At 37.9% G+C, this 20,843-nt stretch overlaps 1 protein-coding gene across 1 annotated transcript in view; it reads left to right on the forward strand.

Moving 5' to 3' along the window:
- The window catches only part of LOC108701422, a 98,898-nt gene extending 86,184 nt beyond the window's left edge, over positions 1–12,714 (forward strand). Inside the window, exons 53-58 of the mRNA XM_018236080.2 lie at positions 4,295–4,429; positions 4,913–5,016; positions 6,549–6,641; positions 8,177–8,282; positions 10,475–10,612; positions 11,091–12,714. Coding sequence (XP_018091569.1) covers positions 4,295–4,429; positions 4,913–5,016; positions 6,549–6,641; positions 8,177–8,282; positions 10,475–10,612; positions 11,091–11,183 — 669 coding nt within the window. The 3' untranslated portion in view covers positions 11,184–12,714. The remainder of the gene's footprint in view (positions 1–4,294; positions 4,430–4,912; positions 5,017–6,548; positions 6,642–8,176; positions 8,283–10,474; positions 10,613–11,090) is intronic.
- Positions 12,715–20,843: the final 8,129 nt, after the last annotated feature.

Raw genomic sequence — 20,843 nt, forward strand, 5'->3', positions numbered from 1 at the left:
GATTTTTTTGCAAAAATAATTATATAATATTAAATAGATAGTTACGTTTTGGATGAAAGATATAGAAAACCGAACCTGGTTAGGGTGAGATGGGCTAAAAGGAGCCCATAAGCCCATCACAAGCAATTACATGCAAAATGAAGCATTCTGAAATCAGAAGGTATTTACTTGTCTCATGCCATACACATAGCACTGCCTAAATACCAAATATGAGAGTTTTAATTCTCCCATAAGGCATCATGGGCGGAGACATTCAAATCACTTATTTATGTCCCTTTGGCCAACATGCATCCAGAACTGCAGGTTTTATAGCACAGATAATGGCCTAATGGTTCAGAGCCATATTTCCAAACTTGCAGACAGCTTGTTTAGATCTTGATAGATCTCATCAGTGCAAGATATTGGAACATGGCTTGAGAAGGGGACCATCTGAGGAGTATTAATAATAAAGAGGACAATAGTTCTATTTTTTGTAAACTTATTTTTTTTAAACAGTTTTTTTTCCTTTTTTTATACAATGCAAAAGCATGAATTACATATATTACATATTTATCCCATAGTATATTTGTGACTAAACAGAAGAAAAATTAAAAAGAAGAAGTAATACATTGTGCTCATTGGGTCCTAACTCATTAAGCCTCCTTGATCAGTTTATTGTCAAAATAGTAATGCATTCAGAGTACCTTATGTTGAATAATGGGATGACTTATGAAAAAAAGGGGGATACTCTGCCCATTGCCTAGTTGGTGGTCATATAGAGGAGAAGGTTTTTCTATTAGATATCCAAGTGTCCCATACTCCAGAATATAGCTCCATCAGGTTATCCTTATGGTATTTTTTTGGTAATTTGTTAGTGTGTAAATATTCTATAGTATCTTGTCCAAAACTTTAGTGATGGAGAGACAGTAAGATTTCCATTGAGAAGCTATATGGATCCTGACTGCCATGCATATATGTTGTATTAGCCAATGTGCTGAATTATTTAGGCATTTTAATTTATGTCCCAAAAGTAATAAGCTTATGAAATAACTTAAGTGAAGTTTCCATGACAGCTACATTATAGCTCCATTTGAAGATCATTTGATAGCTTTTGAGCAATGTACCTTGAGAGATTGTTTTTCCAAAATCCTGTTCCTAGTCCAGCATGTGCTGTCAGGTATATCCACATGGTTCAGGTAGTTGTATATTGCTGACAGAGTATGCCTACCCATTGAAGAAGCCTCACATATGCCTTTCATGAATGTCCATGATATATTGTTTTTGCGCCATAAATGATGAACAAAGTGGCTAGTTGTGTTGCCCAATAGGTTTCAATAGGAGGGACCTCATATTTCCATATGATCACTTGTAGTTGTAAAGACTTTGATCCATCTGTAAGCTGGTGCAAAAATATGATCCCATGATTGCACCACCAGCTAAGCACTTTACCTGTTTGTCCTGGGGAAAAAAAGAGTATTCCCATGTATTGGGATCATCCCAGATGGTCTTTAAGCTAACTGGAATTTGAGGTTTAGTAGGATGTTCCATAACTGGAGCGTGCAATAAGTTAATGGGGAAGCAGAAGCTCGGTAGTGATGTCAGTTGTATAAGGGTTGATTCTATTTCCACCCAAAGAGGGGCTATAGTTCCTCCATGTATTGGTGGGATTTGGATGCATCTCACCTCTCTATAATATTGATGCGGGTTTGGCACTCCTAGTCTGCCTTTTGTTTTGTGGAAGAACATCATTTTTTTATTGATCCTTAGTCTCTTATCGTCCCATATTAATGACATAATTGTTTGTTGGTCCTTTTGTAGGTTGGCAATGGGCAGGGTAATAAAGTAATAAAGCAATCTGGGCAAGGTCATCATTTTAATACAATGAATTCTCCCTATCCAAGAGATCTTTTTCTTTCTCAATTCTTAAAGCTCCTGTGTTAGCTCCATATAGAGTTGAAGGTAATTACATTTATACATAGTTTCTAACATATTGGTAAGACAAACACCTAAATATGACATATATGGTATATATTTTCTCCCATAGCTCAAAGTTGAGCTCAATGAGCTTAGTAACATTTCTTTGGATTCCAGATGGCATAGATTCACTCTTATCTTGTTTAAGCTTGAGTCCCGACACAAATGTAAACTGTTGAATCAACTTAAGGAAGTTAGGTATCGTAGTTAGGGGTTGCATAATAGTAAGCAATAGGTCATCTACAAATAGACAAACTTTATGTTCTGTCCTGGCACTAGTTTAACCTCCAATATTTTGATTCTTCCTAATTGCTATAGCCAGCTCTGCTATAGCTCTGTATCACAGAGCAAAGAGTGCTGGAGATAATCGGCACCCCTTTCTTGTGCCTTTTGTATTGCTATGATTTGCTGTGTGATTGTGGTGATTTCAGGGTGGCTGAGGGGGTTATATAGTAGGTAGAAAGTGTTGTAGTGAAGGATTCCCCTATTCCTAATGACTGCAGTACTGTTTTGAGATACTCCCAGTAGAGGGAGTCAAAGGCCTTTTCTATATGGCTAAAATTCCCAGCTGTGGTTTGTTTGTTTTGGAATGGTGAATAATATTGAGAACTTTCCTTACATTATCTCCTGCTTGTCTAAGGGGTATAAACCTTATGTGATCTTTATGAATTATGTCAGGTAAGATTGAGGAGAATCTCCAAGCTAAGGTGGTTGTTCGGATTTTGAGATCTATGTTCAATAGAGAGATTATTTTTAGTATGTTTGTCTTCCCATTGTAGGGAGTGGAATAAGAGGCTAGTTCAGGTATGCATCATAGTTAAAAGTGAACCCAGAGCACTGAGATGTAAATAACATTAATCTCAATAGAAGAAACTCTAACCTTGGGGTTAGTGTCCTGGCCGAGAGGCGACTTTTCCTGTGGTGTCATTACTGTGTTGTGGGCAACATTTATTCCCAGGCCCTTAGTAAACCATAATGCTGTGTCTCTGTATTCCTGCGACTACTGGGAACGAGGTCTCTGAGGTTTTGGAATGACATTGTTCTGGTCAGCGTGAAGAGACAAGGTTGCAGTAGAAACTACCTGCCATGCTTTCTGAGGCCTTAGACGACTGCTTTCAGATTTTATTGGTGATTGTGGAATGAGTCCCTCTTTGTGCAGAGTATGCAGGATCACCTCCCCCATCTTAATAGAGTAAGCACTGTTGTTAATTACACAGTAAAGTGCAAAGGGGAAACTCCATCTGTGCTTAATCTTTGCCTTCGGTAGTCTTAGGGTAACATCCTCCATTAGACTCTTTCTTTGCAAAGTGCTAGGGGCTAAATCCGTGAATATATCTGCTGGTAGCTTACTAGGATCTCTACAAATAAATTGGCGGGCAGCATGCAGTATTTGGTCCCTAGTTGCCTTGTGGTATAACTTAAGGACTATCTACCTTGGAGTGTCTTTATTGCGTGGTCTAGTAAAGGCTCTGTGTATCGTGAAAAGGTTGAGTGCAAACTGCTCTATGTTTGTTTCCGTTTCTGAGACTCCCCCCAAACGAATATTTGCTCTTCGGGACCTATTATCAAGGTCCTGTATGGATATAACATAAATATATGAATAACAAACCTCGGAATATGTATAAAATAAATATGCAGGTATATAAGGGATGTGACCTACAGGGACACCTCCTCTGACAAAGCCCAGAATAAACAGTGGGGTTCATTTATAAACACTGGGCAAATTTGCACCTGGGCATGACCCATAGCAACTAATCAGTGATAAGGTATTTTCAGCCAACTGCAAGGATAACTCTGATTAGTTGCAATGGGTAACTGGATAGGTGCAAATGTGGCCAGTGTTTATAAATGGTTCCCACTGTGTTGCATAACAGACAGTATTGGTGCCTCATAAATAAAGGAAAGAATGTCTAATTTGTGTCTCTGTAATAAAAAGACAGTAACTAGTACCTGATGATAAGTAAACTAGCATAAATGATGATTTCAAGGCAGTCCTACTTTTGAAATGTTTAAAGCCTTAAGGATGGTGCCCCAAGCATTTCAGGTAATAGATCCCTGCCTGTATTCTAATACTAGTGATATTTCACATAACCATATTAATGTCTCACTAGCTTCACCCAGCTAAAAACACATCAGCATAGGCTTCCAAAGCAAATGTTCTGCAGTTTTCTTTTATTTATAATAAGCAAGTACTTTGACTATGAAACTGATGAGTTCCTACTTTGTATTGATTGAAACACTAGTTACTGATGTCCCTATATAGGGAGTATTTGGTATGAGATGATGACTGAAAAGGTTTTACATTGAGCATTCCTCATTTGTATCTTGCTTTTAATTATAGGTATCGCTTAACCTCCTTCAAAAGCTGCAACTTGTGCAATACAAAGACCGAATTACAGCCGGATACAGCTGTGGAACTCGGAGAAAACTCTCCACAGCCCTGGCCCTTATTGGAAGACCTTCTATTCTTCTCCTGGTAAACAGCAGTACCATGTTTAGATTATGGTTTGAAATGACTAAAGATATTGTACATCCCTATAATCAATTAAGCATGATAAGAAACTGGAGAAACCATTCCCAGCTGTTTGACTTTTAGCAGATTTACTAAACACTTCCTGATTGTCAGGAACATTTTGTTCTTTGTTGTGTTAGAGTTTAGCTTGCAGTACCAAGCTTTAACACTCTTAGAAATCTTCAATTAACAGTGCAAATGACAGAGAATTAAGGATAAATTCATTGTTTCAGTGCATTGTGCAAGTGTATCCAGAATCCAAAACATTGATTTACATTAATTAATTTTATTCTTGTATTAATACAAAACAATGTCTACTGTACTGTCTGTGTATTTTAATGAAGTAGTAGTCGGGAGACTAATTCAATGTTTATATTCATATGCAATATTAGATATCACTAGGAATCATTTAAACCAACACTATTTTATTCTCCCTATGTAAAACAGGATGAGCCTAGTTCAGGGATGGATCCAAAAACTAAAAGGCATCTATGGAAAATAATCTCTGAAGAAGTTAAGGAAAAATGTGCAGTGGTCCTGACATCTCACAGGTAAGAGGCAAAGAAGTAAAACTTTAAGCTCAATTACTTTTTACAAGGCCAAATGTCAAAAACATCCATGTCAAAGCAGCAGTTACACAGATAATAAAGCATCTTTACCAAATTTGATGCTTTCAATTCAGTTTGTCCAGAGCTTCCTGTCTTATATGATATGATCCCTGCCCAATCCTCACCAGTAGGAAAACTAATATGAAGCCTAGTCCTTGCTGCAGCAGGTGAAGCCTCATGCATGTGTTGACCGCACTCTTAACAAGATGCATCAGAGCTTATACATTCATGTACAACTGTACAACGCAAAGTGTTACCTGTTCCAGTAACTCCAAACAACCAATTAGATATTTGCTTTTGGAATTCTACATGATGTAGTGTAGTTAATACAACATATTGTTTGTTGATAATTACTGGAGCAGACAAAATATTGTCTTTTATTGCACAGTAAAAAAAATTTCTGTTGCAAATGTTTTGTTAGTCAAAAAAAAAGTGGTCCTGGTGCACCAGCCCCAGACTCTGATAGCATTTTTATTAGTACCATTTTGACCTTGTGTAAGACAAAACTCAGTAAAGGAAAACCTTTAGTAATAGTCAGGCAATTTATTCATACATAATACAACATAACAGTTTTGTCTGGGTAAGCTGTTGGAGTAACACACAGAATGTCACCCAAGGACTTACCAAAGACCCACCTCTTGGTCCAGGCGTTATATAGCTTTCAGAAGGCATTTACAGTAATTGTGACAAGGGGTTCACGGAAATTCCATACATGATCTGGCGAGGAGACTTACTGACATAATATACATTTATACAGTCCTGTAAGATGTGCAGTTTTGCAACATAAGAGATTTCTGGTTCCAACTGTCCACAGCCTCGTAAACATCTGTTGGCTAAACATAACCATTGTGGTACAGACAGCTATTGAGCAACACTTCTGCAAAAGGGCATAAGAGACATGCTGACACTATGCTGACACTCTGGAATTTAAGTAACAGACTGGTGATCATTTATTTGTATGGCCTAGTATAAGTTATATGAGTGACCATTGTCCACAGTTGACCATTAGCCCTTATAGTCCATCCTGCCTTGGGCCCTATAGCGTTATGGCTTCATAGAGGGCGGGGGTGACAACTATCAACCCTCTGACATATAAACAACTCTCAGCACAGGTAGTAGTAAATCATTAACAACAAAATATGGGCATACTGTTTCTTTCCAGAAAGAGTCACAAACAGTTAAAAAGTAGAAAAAACAGTAGTCACAAGCAGTTAAAAAGTAGAAAAAACTTTAGAACATCATTCTAAAACTTTATTCAGAACAATAAATCTCATCTTGTTGCTTAGTTAGCCTAAGTCTAAGCCCTGTCTTTCCACTTTTTATCTCACTTCCATGTGCTAGTGCTTGCAGTATTATATAAAGTGTTTCAAATAAATACAAAATAAAGTATTTCTTATAGTTGACATATGTAAAGAAGAATACAATTAGCAAGGCATAAACTAGATGTTTGTTTACCTTTTTTCTTTTATTCCCAGTATGGAAGAGTGTGAAGCTTTGTGTACTAGGCTTGCTATCATGGTGAAAGGAAAATTCCAGTGCATTGGTTCCCTTCAACACATAAAAAGCAGGTGAGAAACTAAAGTATTACCCTGTGGCACCATGAAATATTCATACAGCTCAGATTTATATCCCGTCTGTTTCTGATAAGCCATTTATTGTCCAGTCCTTTACAGGTATTTGCATATTTTATCTCCTGCTTATAAACACAGGGTACTGAAAACACATGTGCATTATATTAAATCCATCAGCTAGATTTCATAAACATGAATACATGTAGCAGCTGAAACACAAATAACCACAGTAGTGTTCCAGTACACACAATGATTTACAGCCAAGAGGTGTTTAAATCAGGAGAACTTTTAAAGGAGAAGGAATGTCTGTTTGCACTTGGGGTTGCCAAAAGTGATTGTATTGACTTACCTAAAACCCTGGGCCGGTGCTCTTATCAGCAGAAAACTGCACAGGCCTGGGGTTTTTCTAGCAAGCATCACGGAGAGATCTTCTTCCGGGGTCTCTTTTCTTCAAATTTCCCCGGGCAAACTCATGCTCAGTAGAGCAAAATAGCCGATTTTTTAGTTAAGTGCTTTTCATTCCACTGCGCATGCGCAACTGCGAGAAGAAAGAGGAAGCAGGGAGGAGATCTCTCTGTGGTGCTCACTGGTATAACCCCAGGCCGGTTCAGATTTCTGCCTATAGGAGCACCAGCCAGGGGTTTCAGGTACGTCAATACAATCACTTGGGGGTGCCTAACATTTGGCAACCCCAAGTGCTTCTCCTTTAAACATTATTGTTACTATGATGGCATAACTGGGTAACTGATAAACTGGGTCTTTGTGAAACAGAAATAATACAGAATAAATGTACCATAGTAATTTACTTTTAAAAAAGAAACATGCCCATCAAGTACATCCTTTTAGTCGAATGAAACCTGCTGAAAAAAACTCCATCTGCAGCATCACTACCCATCTACTCCACTATGTCAATCAGACCAGTCCCTGGAACAAATTTCTTCTTCGTTTTAGAAATCAGGACTTTGATCAGACCCTTGATTCTGTGTGGGTTATGTAATAAAGGTGTTAAGCTGGCTAAAGGTGTAATAACTATATCAACCAATGAGCAGGTAGTATTAAACAGTCAACCATTTAAAAGCAAACATCTTATTGGTTGCTATAGTTTACTGCACCTGGGCAGACTCAATGTCTTTATTACGTATTGGAGTATGTATATTTAGTTTTAGATATGACATTGTTTGCTTTCTAGAATGCCATTACATTTTTTAACAACTGGCACTCCTATCAACTGCAAATTTCTAGTTATCAGTAAAGATTTCAGGAAAGTAAGCATGTCATTTACACTTCTAAAAATTATATCGGGATATTAATTTACTTCAGAAAACTGCTTTTTATTTCTTCGTTCACCTGAATTTATTTTGGAAATTGTTGTAGAGTTTGACTTTTCTTTCAGCTGAAATCATACTGTATTGCTTTTCAAAACCTGCACACATTCAGTTATTCACACGCTGCCAAAGGCTGCCTTACAATAGAGATATTTCTTCATTAGATACAAATATACTTTTTAAAATGATGTGAACAATGTATTTCAGATTTGGAAGCGGGTTTACAGTGAAGATGCATTTGAAAGACTCCTCTGTCAGTGTTGAGGCGCTTACCAGCTTCATGTGCCGTTATTTCCCAAATACATATCTTAAGGTAAATAAACTTCTTCTGTTTTATTCCTTTACTTTACCATATTTTTCTTATATGTTTATATATGTTTTCGTATATGTTTGTTTTTTTCTCCCAAGATAAATGAAACACAATTATGCATTGCATATAAAACAGTTTTCAAAGTTTAGTTTAGATAAATATAATCCCTTAATACAAGTGCCGCAGCTCCAGCTTCTTTGGAGTTCTATTGGCCAGATACCCCTTTATTTAATACTAAGTATAAGGGGGTGTTTACTTTTCCAAGGGCGCAAGTGCTAGAGCACTAAGGGGTGAAATAGCACCAGTGGCTAGCAGCAGGTCTCTCACTCCAAAATAACAGCACGCAAAGTAAAAAAAAATGGCTGATTATGGCCTTTTTGGTGCTGTGCTAGAAATGACCCCTATAGTCAAAAAGAAGCTTCTACTCTGTTTTTTTCCAGTACTGTAACATATTTTTATATGTTTGTTTGTGATTTTTTTTCCCAGGGTCAATGAAAAACAATATGTACCTTTAGCCATAATTCCAAGAATGTTCATCATTCTAGAGCAAACAGTCATTCTCCCCAAATCTTAACTAAATATGTTTAAAGGCTCCATTCCCCCTCTCCAGAGGAGCCAGCCCCACAGTTTGAGAACTATTGCTTTATACATTCTTTATAGTCATTAAGAGCAGATACCCGTCTACCGTTGTAAGCATCCTAGCCCTTCAGAACTGTCCTGCTCCCACAAATGCAAGAAAACTGAGGGAATCAGAAAATGTTGGGGAAAGTTAATCCAGATTTACCAACCAACCAGATGTGTGCTTTGATTTACCAAACTACAGCAAGCCAGCAAAACATGTATTGCTAATTTCTTGGCTTGGGTTACTTGACCTGGGCAACCTTTACTGTATTGTTTGTAGGGTAGGCATTCAAAGAGCAATCCACCAGGCATGAGTAGTAAAAACAGGTCTTTATTGAAGTACAATTGTGGATAACAGCCTTGCGCGTTTCATGTTCTCACAATAATTAATATTAGGCCTATGAGCCTATGATTAAGGGACAGATATATCAAGGGTAGAATTTCGACGTTAAAAATACTTCAAAATTCAACCATCAAATTAAAATACTTCGAATTCAAACTTTTTTCCATCGAATTTGGCTATTCTGCGGATGATTCGAGCGATTTTATCGTTCGATCGAACGATTTTTACTTTGACTTCAAAAACTTAGAAAAATGCTGTAGAAGTATTGAAGTCAAAATGTTTTTAAAGAGACAGTACTTCGATTATCGAATATTCTAATGATTTTCGAAAATTCCCTCGAATTTACTTCGACCCTTGATAAATCTGCCCCTAAGTGTTGTGAGAACAGAATAGTCTTTTATTTCAAAGAATCTTCCCAAATCACACGAGTTATTTCCTGAAAACCTAAAAAAAGTCAGATTTTCAGACTAAACTCTCCAAGGACCATGATAATTTAAATTTGGGACAGATGCCTCTCCTATTGACTTATACAGGACCTTAACAGGTCTGAGATGGTGGGTTTTCGGATTCAGGCTTTTTACAGCATCAAGGTATAATACATGTCAAAAAAAATTTGAGAAAGCTTTTTTTTCCTCAAAAAATTTGAGTTTTGCCAGACCAGAAAATTTTGAGGTTTAATAAATAACCCCCTTGATGTTGGTGATTATTACCATAATAAACCTTGGCAATTCAATAACCTCAATATTGCTTTGTTTGCTACTTTATGATACACCACAGTATTTGCAGAGAGTGACAGAACTTGTTTTTAGAATAAGCAACAGAGTTTCAATGAATTGTATTCATTTCTCCTTTTGACCGGCTACAGCTATTTTTGTACGAAAAGTTCCATAACTCATTTGGTTACACAGGTTTTGTTGAAATGAATGTTAAATAGGAATAAAGGGTGTGTAAATTTAGGCATTCTTAATTATGGAAAGTGAATATTAAGAAGATTATAAGTCTCTTTCTGGAATATGAGCCTATTTTGCTTTGTCAATAATATGTTTGTGCAGATGTAGTTTTATTATCTATAATAGAACTACTACTAATGGAGGTACAGTTCCTGTGGTTTGCCACTGACTGAGTAGGAAATACCACAGGTGGCAAAATATCGAGAACCACCCCTTGTAGAAAGTCGTGATTTATAATGATGCTTAAATAACTTTCAAATGTATCTGTTTTCATCTTACAGGATCAACATTTTACCATGGTAGAATACCATGTACCGGTGACAGCAGGAGGCGTTGCAGGCATATTTGATCTTCTTGAAGCCAACAAGTCAGACTTGGATATCATTCACTTTTCTGTCAGCCAGACTACTCTAGATGAGGTAATTTTTGACCCATTTATCAACATTTGAAGTTGAGTTTTTATTTCTATTTGAGTTTCTTTGCAGTAAAACCAGTTTTTAACCAATCTAGTTTTCAAGAAGACTTTTTTTTAATAAAAAAGCACACATTTGAGTTAGGTGAGTTTTTGAGGGGTATTTTTTTCGATAAAAATCCAAAAAAAAGTGTTTTTTTATAAGTATACCCTAATTTTCCCCCATATATCAGATGTTCATGAAATAACGCTATAGAATCAGTTCACTAATGTGCAGTTTAGATATACAGTACATAGACAGCTTGTACATCGGGTCTATGCCACTGAAAAATACCCAAAGAGTACAGATATTTCAATTTCTGTCAAAATACTAATTATTTAATGTATGCACCTGTGATTAAGACGTGCTCTGCTTTAACATATCCATTTTTATAATTATTTCTAGGTTTTATCTGATGTTATCTTCTTACTATCTTTTTATCTAGGTTTTTATCAACTTCGCCCAATCTGAAGTTAGTCCAGATAATTCCAGTGTGAGTCGCCAAGAGCTTCCAGAAGTTGCCTTTGTCACTGAATGAAATGTGTGAGACCATTTAAATGCAAAGACTCCTTTAGAGATGTTTATTGTGTGGCTATTCAAAGCATTAAGGACCACAATGTTTTTGCTGATTCAAACAATGACGCATATATATATATATATATATATATATATATATATATATATATATATATATATATATATATATATATATGTATAATAAATGCACTTTTATATAATATGACAGTTAAATGCACTTGTTTACAGGACTTAGTTGTGTCATCAGTAAAATTCCCATATTTATGATATCGAATTTTGCTCCAAAATATGACGTTTTGATTGACAAATGCCAGGTTTACATAAACCTTCTAGTGACGGGTTCACTATTAAGGCTTATTTCATAGGCACAAGAGTCTGCTCAGAAAATGCGATCAATTTCTTTTTCCTGCTAAAATAGTAATGTATTGCAGAAAATATGCAAAATATCAGTGCTGGTATCAGACCACTCTTTAGGCGGTGCCTTATCTGAGAACAAACTGAAAACAAAAAAAAAGTAATTTAATTTTTACAATAAATAAATAATTAAATATATCTTATTTTTATAATTTTATAATGATTTTCTTTAAAAAAAAATGTTTACATTTATATTATTATTTAATGCATTGCCAATATTTCTAAACATTTCACTATATTCTGATAGATGCCTTTTTGCTTTGTATTTGTACTGTATGAACCCAATGATTAATATATGGCTCGTAATTCAAAATTCATATAGAGACCATGCTGGGCAAGTTGTGTGAGTTTAGAGCTCCAGAAACTGTTCAGGTTCCCTGTTAAAATTGTTCTACTTACCACATACATAATGCCTTATAACACACACTGCCTCTGCCAAATAATTCTATTAGTTTGTTTAAAAATCTGACAAAATATACTGCAAGACAGCAGAAAGTTCTTGCGGCATTGATTTACTTTTTAAAATTTCAAAACTTCTTGCTGCCTTGCTGTGTATGCCAACGCTCGTTGCTTATTGAGTTTATTACTATCAATGAAAAGTCTGATATTCCATTTCCTAAGTTGTGGTATGTATCAAAAGCCATTTATTTTGTGACTTATAAATATTACTAACTGGTCTGATAAATTTCATTGCAAGAGGGGAGAACATATTGCATGCACTGTGAGCATCCCTTCAATGTAAACCCCTTGGACATTGTTATCTAGAAGGGAATCTAAATTATTCTGCTCACTCAAGTATATTTCTCATTAAGAAAGAGGCATGCGGTAAATCTAAATACCAATTTATTTTCAAGGGAAAAACTTGCCATTGATATAAACCTTTGCACTATATGCAAAAATACCTTAAGGCCTTTATCACAGGAACGTAGGTAAAATAATTGACTTGATTGTCATTTGTGTAAGAATCTTTTCTTATTAATCTTTTACATGTACTGTACTAGGTATTTTTCTAAATGGAAACAAATGTTGGAAACAAATAAGTGCACTTACATGCCACTTTCAGTGTATTTTGAGAAGGAAAAAAGCGTTTTATTTGAATAAATGCAATTTTTCAAGAAGATTGGTTTGTGTTATGAAATCAAAAGAATGCATTTACATTCATCAATGAAGAACTTTTCAAAATAAAATGCTAAAGCTAGGCATAAACAGAGAGATATGCTTAGACAAATATACCATTTTCTGCTTAACTGTCTGACCATGTGGAGGAAGAATTAACAGACTATCCAGAAATTCTATCTGATTAAAGTTGGTGTTCCTGGACAGAACATCTGGTTTGCCAAAGCTTCTCACCCACACTGTGGAAGGCCACTGGTCAACTAGGAAGCTCTTGAACTATCCATCATCACTTTCACATTATATTTGACTAGAGCATATTAATGAGTTAATTGGTCACAGTCACAGTTGCAGCTTTCACAACATGCCTCCTACATGTGTCCATGTTCTACTCTCCCACCACTGAGTGGGTATTCAAGCAGGCCCGAATTTCACGGATGAGTGCCCCTAGGCTGCACAGTCCTAGTGCCCGCCCAACCCCCCCCCCAACGCGAGGAGCACAGAGGAGATGCCGGAGCTGTGTGTCCCCAGTACTCCAGAGAAAGCGGCCGGATCGGCATTCCGCCCCTAATACTTTGGTGCCTGGGCCTTTGTGGCCTCACCACAAATTGAGCTTGCATTTTAAAGGGGTGGTCCACCTTAAAATGTACTTTTAGTATGTTATTAATTTTCAATTCCTATCAATTTTGCTATTGGTTTTCATTATTTGATTTTTTTATAGCTTTTGGAATATTTGTCTTCCTATTCTGCCAGTTTTCAAATGGAGGTCACTGACCCTGCAGTTATTTTTATTGTTAATTTACAAGTTAAAAGAAAAAAGTCCCGGTAAAGCCGCATGTCGATTGACTAAAGTAGAGGGGAGGTTCAAACTTCAACCATCTAATCCCCATGCGGCTTTATTGGGACTTACACTTCATGGCGAATCAGAGCACAGGAAGCAAGAAGCAGTCATCAGAGCTCCACCCAGCCCTCCCTTCCGAAGTCTGCAGCTCACTGATGGCAGGGGCCCGGCTATGCAAGTAAGTGAAGCACGGCCGGGCCCCACTTAACTCCCCAAACCATCCGGGCCCGGGATCAACAGTACCCCCTGTCCCCCCCTGATGGGGGCCCTGATCCCTAATGTCATATTCCAGGGGTTAGGGCATGCACCTGTTCAGGGTTTGTCAGTGCTGATGTCATGGAGCCATACCAGCAACATCATTGCTGAGTGCTGCACTGAGCAAAAACCACATGTTTTATAAGCTTTAATTATGTGCCATGGTTTCATTTGTCTGTCTCGCAGGGTTGTAATATTTTTAATTTTGTTAGAGAGGAGTGGGATTGGCTTTATGAGCATGTTCTAAGGTTGAAAGTTGTTGTGAAAGCAGAGTCAATTTCTTATGTTTTGCCTTTTTCCACTGTGCAGCCAATTTAATAAGTTTACCTCTCATCACTGCTTTATGCACTTCCTAGAGAATGGTTGGTGCTCTAACACCACATTCTCCTGAAAATAGTTTGTTATTCAGTGTGACTGTTTGGCCTGCTCAAATGTGGTTGGGAATATGTAGAAACAGTCCAGTAAGTGCCATATACAATTGTCTGGTTTGATAAACAGTGACAGTGTAACAAGTGAATGATCAGACCAAGCAACAGAAAGTATTGATGTGAAGTGGAAAGATATAACAGCATATTGGCATAAAGTTTATGATAATGTATAACACCTAGAATTTATGCCCTGGGTGTTGTGGAAAAAAAAGTATAACAGGTCATGATATAAGAGTGCAATTGAAATCACAGTCTAGAGCTCACTTACTCACCATACAGAGATTGTAGGGTGTCACCATGGTTCATGGTTCAAGTTATTTCCAGATCTAGGCAGAAAATGTAAACTAGCAAACAGTGAAAAACAGATAATAACATTTAGTTAAAGGAATGGGTTCACCCAGAGGAACCTAGAATGGGTCTCTGTGGAGTACCATTACATTATGGCGGTATAATGGAGAAATCCAGGCACTATTCAGAGCTCCATGAACTAATATAGTGGTGATGAGAACATTTTAAGAAGTAAGTCTCAAAATCAGTTGTATTGATGTTGTAAATTGTGACTTCTGGGGCATCACTTTGTCATTCATTGAGGTAAAGGGAATCTAGAAGCTGAAGACATCTCTAACGATGGAGAACCAGACGGTTGTGGAGATGAATGTGCAGAACAGGATCTTGGTGAGGGACTATCAGTAAGGTCCATGATTGACAATAATCCATATTTACATTATAAAAGAAGATATGTTTTTGGGGAAATCCCCATCTGTGGCAAATTTTATGGTGTTGCACAATTGTAAGTATGAGTTTATATGCTCTCCACCTGATTAAACTTTATTGGGCCAAATCTGCAAACAGTTGGATTGAGTGGTCATGGAAATGCAGAAGCGTAACAACTGTAGGTTCTGAACCTTCCACAACTGAATTACGTGTGGAATGTATAGTGCATTCAGAGTAGCATTCTAAAAATCATACGTTTGTTTAGTGGTAGTAGAGGAATGAGGCTTTACATCTTTTTATTACAGCCCATATTAAAACGTGAGACATAGGGGCAAATTCACTAAGATGCGAAGTTGCGCCAGGCGCAACTTCGCCGCACTTCGCCGCACTTCGCCAGGCGTAGTTTCGCCAGGGCTCCGCAAATTCACTAAATTCCGAAGTTGCGCACAGGGGTAGCGTAAGGTTGCGGAGTTGCGCTAGCGTTGATTCGCTATATAAAGCGAAGTTACGCTAGCGAAGGCTAATTTGCATACGGCGCGAAATTCAAATTTCAATGGAGGAACACGTATCTGCACTACAAATGCCTAGAAAACCTTCAAATCAGCAAATAAAAATTTTATTTTGCCCTACACATGTGCCCACTGTCTAGGTAAGTTGCCATGAGTCAGGAAATGTAGGGGGGAGGAAGGGGAGCCCCAAAATAATTTCAATCTTTTTCAGCCTATCAGCCATCATGTAGAAAACACGCCAGCGTTTTTTGGGACTTAGAAAAAAAATTGACTTTTTTTTAAACAATCCCTATCTACTCTATTGCGCTTCGCCAGGTCTGAGGTGGCGAAGGAAGTCTAGCGTAAAAGGTAGCGTTCAGTACACTGCGCAAGTTAGTGAATTTGCGTAGTTTCGTCGCTAGCGAAAATTCGCCTGGCGTAAGGTTGCGAAGTAACACTAGCGAATCTACGCCACCCTTCGTTAGTGAATTTGCGCAGTAGCGAAAATGCCAAACGCTAGCGAATTAACGCTAGCGTTCGGCGCTTCGCGGCTTAGTGAATTTGCCCCATACAGTTTATAAATCCATTGTTAAGACTCTCTTGGTCTTCACCATCAGCCCCATGGCACAAACTGACTCACCAAAAGATTTGTGAATTAGCAGAGCTGCCTCTACTCCCAGCAGTCTGTGTGCAGTACTGCAATAAAAACTCAGACCAATGTGATGGGCGACATATAGGCCTTTATGAGGAGCTGGAGCCTTATCTACAGCCACTAACACATATGACACCATTCTGTCCCTGGTATGATTAAACTTCTGTGCTTCCTTTATTTTTTCCCAAATCCAGAAAGTTAGAGGGATATATGGTGGAGTGTCGACTTGCAGTACACATTTTCACGGTCCCTTGGCCAGGTCCTGAATGCACTACGTTCTGTGTTAGGGAATTATATCAAGTTTTCCAGGAATAGGAATGACTGGAATACTGTAAAAAGAGACTTCTACTCTTTCAATAGCATCCCGAATGTCTTAGGTGCTATAGATTACACTAATAATGCCTGACAATATCACATGGTTTAAAAAAATTGCACAAAATATCGCATGCTATAAAATACCGCACACATTTTACAGAAAAAAAAAATGCTTCTTAAGTCAGAGTGAACTTTTAGTAAATCCATCATTAATTCTTTTAATGAGTGTATATAACAGTCACTTTTTCCAACTATTGTGAATTGGCCCCAATGTATATTACCTGTGTATTGTGTACCTGTGTAAAAGAGCAGATCCCATGGTTGGAGGGGCAGAAAACAGTGGGGCTCAATCTGCAGGGGCACTTTAGCCCTTTTCCTACTTCAAACTTTGCTGCCTGCCTCAAACTAGCAGCAGTGGTGGACGCAAGCTTTTTGCAGGGGGGGCCCAGTGCTATCACTTTACACCACTGGTCCTTTCTATTAACAGTTAACAGCAGCCCAGGAAGGCATACAGACAGTTATCTTCATACCCATGAATTCAGTCCAAAGAGATAATTTGACATTTTTGGGGGTAGACACACAATGGTAATTGTAGCTTGTCATTACTGATTCTGCAGTGAAGCACATGCAGAGGGACTTTGTAGCCGGCTAGAACTGCAACACCCAGGCATGCTGTAACTAGTTAAGCCATGACGCATGTACAATAGACAATAGTCATTAACTAGAGGGAAATAACAGGAACTGTAATTTTATGGTTATGTGCTAAAAATACATGCAGAGTTCATTTCAGGTCCACTCCTGACCCTTTACACTAAAGGATGAGCCTTTGCTTATTTTTCTAGGCAACTGGAGTGTTTAATAAAGTAAGAACTGATTTATTGACAGAAACAGAATCAATATTCAGGCTTATGTGCGGTTACAGGGCACTTCATTACAGCACACTTTCAGGGGTAATCAAAAAATTCAAAATTCATACGATTTGGATTTTTGCTCGATTTTATCGATTTTTTTCCCGACCTGACTTTTTCCAGTTATTTTATTGATAAGTAAGATAAAATCGTGGATGGGAGTTTGAGTTTTAGTAAATAACCCCCTAAATGTCACTAACAAAGAATTAGAAATTTGAATTTAAAGAAACACATGTGGCATCCATAGAAGGAAAAAACCTCTTACCCCATTTGAATTGACACTAGTTCAGAAACAGACGTTGAATCATAATGATCACGTTACCTGGAAGGAATTTCTACTGCAGACTTTGTCCTGAAATAACCTGTGGAACATAGTATCATTATCATCATGTACAAAGTGCACATTTGCACCGCTGCATGTACATGTTGAAAAATTTATTGTGATATATTTAGGACATACTATGATAATTATGCACACACCTAACAGGTAATAAAACAGGTATCACATATGAAGAGTTCCCTTACTAAAATGGACCCCTTGTGGACTACCAGAAAGAAAACAATTGTATTGGGGTCACCCCTGTACTCGTGTTTCTTCTTTGGGGATCGCTCCTGGCTTTTTTCTCAAGTCCTCACTCAGACTCAGTCAGACCGATTGTCTGTCACTTAGTCTCGGGCTCTCTCTGCACCTTGCAGTGGCAGGCAGCACCCCAGCCCCTCTGGGAGTTCCACACACAGGCAGGTAATAGTCTCATTAGAATTAAATACCTTTCCACAGGACAGCCTTCCTGTGCAAAGTGAGCTCTAATACGTGAGCTGGACTACTGGATCGGAGTACCTGTTTCTTCCAGAATACTCCAGCTTCCAAGATATGGCCACTAAAGTCTTTGAACAGAGAACTCATTCTCTGTTTATTACCACCTTTCTTGGAGCTTAACTCTCCCACTGTGCAGAACTTAAAGGGGAAAACACACCTTTCCCAACATTATTTTGGTCACTCTACCAATGTGGCCACTTCAAGCATTTGCACCAACATCATTAAAGGAATAGTTCAGTGTGAAACTAAAAACTGGGTAAATGGATAGGCTGTGCAAAATAAAAAATGTTTCTAATATAGTTAATTAGACACAAATGTAATATATAAAGGCTGGAGTGAACAGATGTCTAATAAAACAGCCAGAATCCAACTTCCTGCTTTTCAGCTCTATAACTCTGAGTTAGTCAGCGACTTGAAGGGGGGCCACATGGTACATTTCTGTTCAGTGAGTTTGCAATTGATCCTCAGCATTCAGCTCAGATTCAAAAGCAACAGATATGACCCATGTGGCCCCCCCTCAAGTCTCTGATTGGTTACTGTCTGGTAGCCAGGGTAACCAGTCAGTGTAAACCAAGAGAGCTGAAAAGCAGGAAGTAGTGTCCTGACTGACATGTTATACATCAAGTCACTCCAGCCTTTATGCATTACATTTTTGGCTAACTAACTATATTAGAAAAATTTTTATTTTGCACAGGCTATATATTTACCCAGTTTTTATTTTTATACTGAACTGTTCCTTTAATAAAGACATGTATATGACCTATATGTGCCCGCCCTATTCAAATTGACCTAAGCGAAAGTATATTAACAAAATACACATGCAGAAATTAAAATTCCCCAGCATTCGGCATTCAAAACTTTGCATTTTGATGAATTAGCGTATGCGATGTGAATAAACGCCTGACAAAGTGTACAACCAGACAGAACATAATGGAATCATTACGCTGTTGCATTTAGATGCACTGAACAACTATCCCCTGTACCCGATCCTGTAGCCACATTCACTGCCCTTGGTCTGTGCATGTTCATAATATACTGCATATATAGATTATGAAAACCACAGTATAAGGTTGAGTAATTCTTATTAAATCAATCAGCCCTGTACCATTAGCTTCTATGACATTCAAACCCTTCTTCTGCTTTATGATTTGCAATGATCCCTATGTTTAGCTTCTCAAGAGCTGATCAGAGCACACTGAGCATGTGTGTGTCACTGGCACTTGCAAGCAATCGATCCTCTTCCTTCCTTCTTTCTTTGCGTGGAAGCTAATGTGCAGTAGTTAAAAGACAGACTTTTAACTACTTTTTTGCTTTACTGCACATGCATTGGCTCCTGGATTTTAAAGAAAGAAGAAGGGAGACAGAGGATCACTTGCTCGTTTGCCAGTGCCCCAGTCCGATGCAGTTTTCTGCTAATTGGCCTGGGGTATCAGGCAAGGCATTACAATCATTTGGCACCCCTTGGATTGGAGCTTTCCTTTACCTTTAAAACAAAATCCAAGATGGTGACCCCCTGTGCACAACGTTTCAGGCCAGAGCCATTGCTGTTATAGAGATTCTGAAACTTTAAGCTGGTGCAGTAGGTTCAGTATATAAAACAGCCTTTAAGAGCTAGAGACACACGAGATGTGTTGGGAACACTAATCTCCTTAAAGAAAAGAGTATAAACAGCAGGGCCATGTAGGTAATATAATAATCTTCCATTTGAAGGTGATGGCTTTATTTTGCATTTATTTTCCTATTAACCAAGTTATGTAATGTTACGTATGTAAACAAGCAAGTTTTTGTACATTTGTAGAACGTGTATACATAAGCATTATTCATAAAAGTGTGAGCTGTCATATTCCTTGTCACAGTGGCCTGCCAAGTTTCTCCTTGTCATAACAACACCACTTCTAGTGGTCAGAAATGCAATAACTAATCTATAACTCACGATGTATGAGTGTATTTATATGTGTATTACTGCCTGCTGAAAATACTGAAGCCTTTGTTTCCTCCAAATTGAAAAGAAGCCAAAGGCAGACTGTAATGACAGGACTCGCTTGCATCTGATAGCACTGCGATCTGCACTTCACACTCATCAAGGTGCAGAGCATAAGAATCGTCCAGACATATGTCCACCTCAAAATGAATAAAAAAATTTGCATTAAAGGGGTGTGATTTTGCTCCCCTTAATTCTCTAGCACTTGTGTCCAGGGTAAATGAGGCCCAGTATCTATGCTATTGGGTCTAGATCTTTCAACAGTGTAGCTAGACTGCAGCTTCTATTGTTCTCAGCCGAAGGATGATTCAAATGCTGGGAGTTATATTCCACTATTTAGTTGGGAACGCCCAGCTGAACTAACTGGGGTAAAAAACATACATTTCTGAAACATTATTAGTGCTATATATGTCTACTATGTTTCCATAAGACCAACACATAACACAACTAGTTTAGGTTCTCAATGACCTTTTTTTATTCCGATAGAGCGACTTGTCTTAACTCACATCTCTGGGTTTGCAGGGTGCCCAAAAAATATGAGCATCACAGTGGTTAACATTTCTGCCTTGCAGCTCTGAGTTCAATTCTAGTTTGAGTAGTATCAGTAACCCCTGTATGTAATAAAAGGCACAAAGTTTGCCCATGAGCAGTAACCGGTAGCCACCAATAAGATATTTTCTTTTAAACAGGTGACCAGTAAATGCTACCTGCTGATCAGTTGCTATAGTTTACTGC

This window comes from Xenopus laevis, chromosome 9_10L (genome assembly GCF_017654675.1).
Source record: "Xenopus laevis strain J_2021 chromosome 9_10L, Xenopus_laevis_v10.1, whole genome shotgun sequence".
Lineage (NCBI taxonomy): Eukaryota > Metazoa > Chordata > Amphibia > Anura > Pipidae > Xenopus > Xenopus laevis.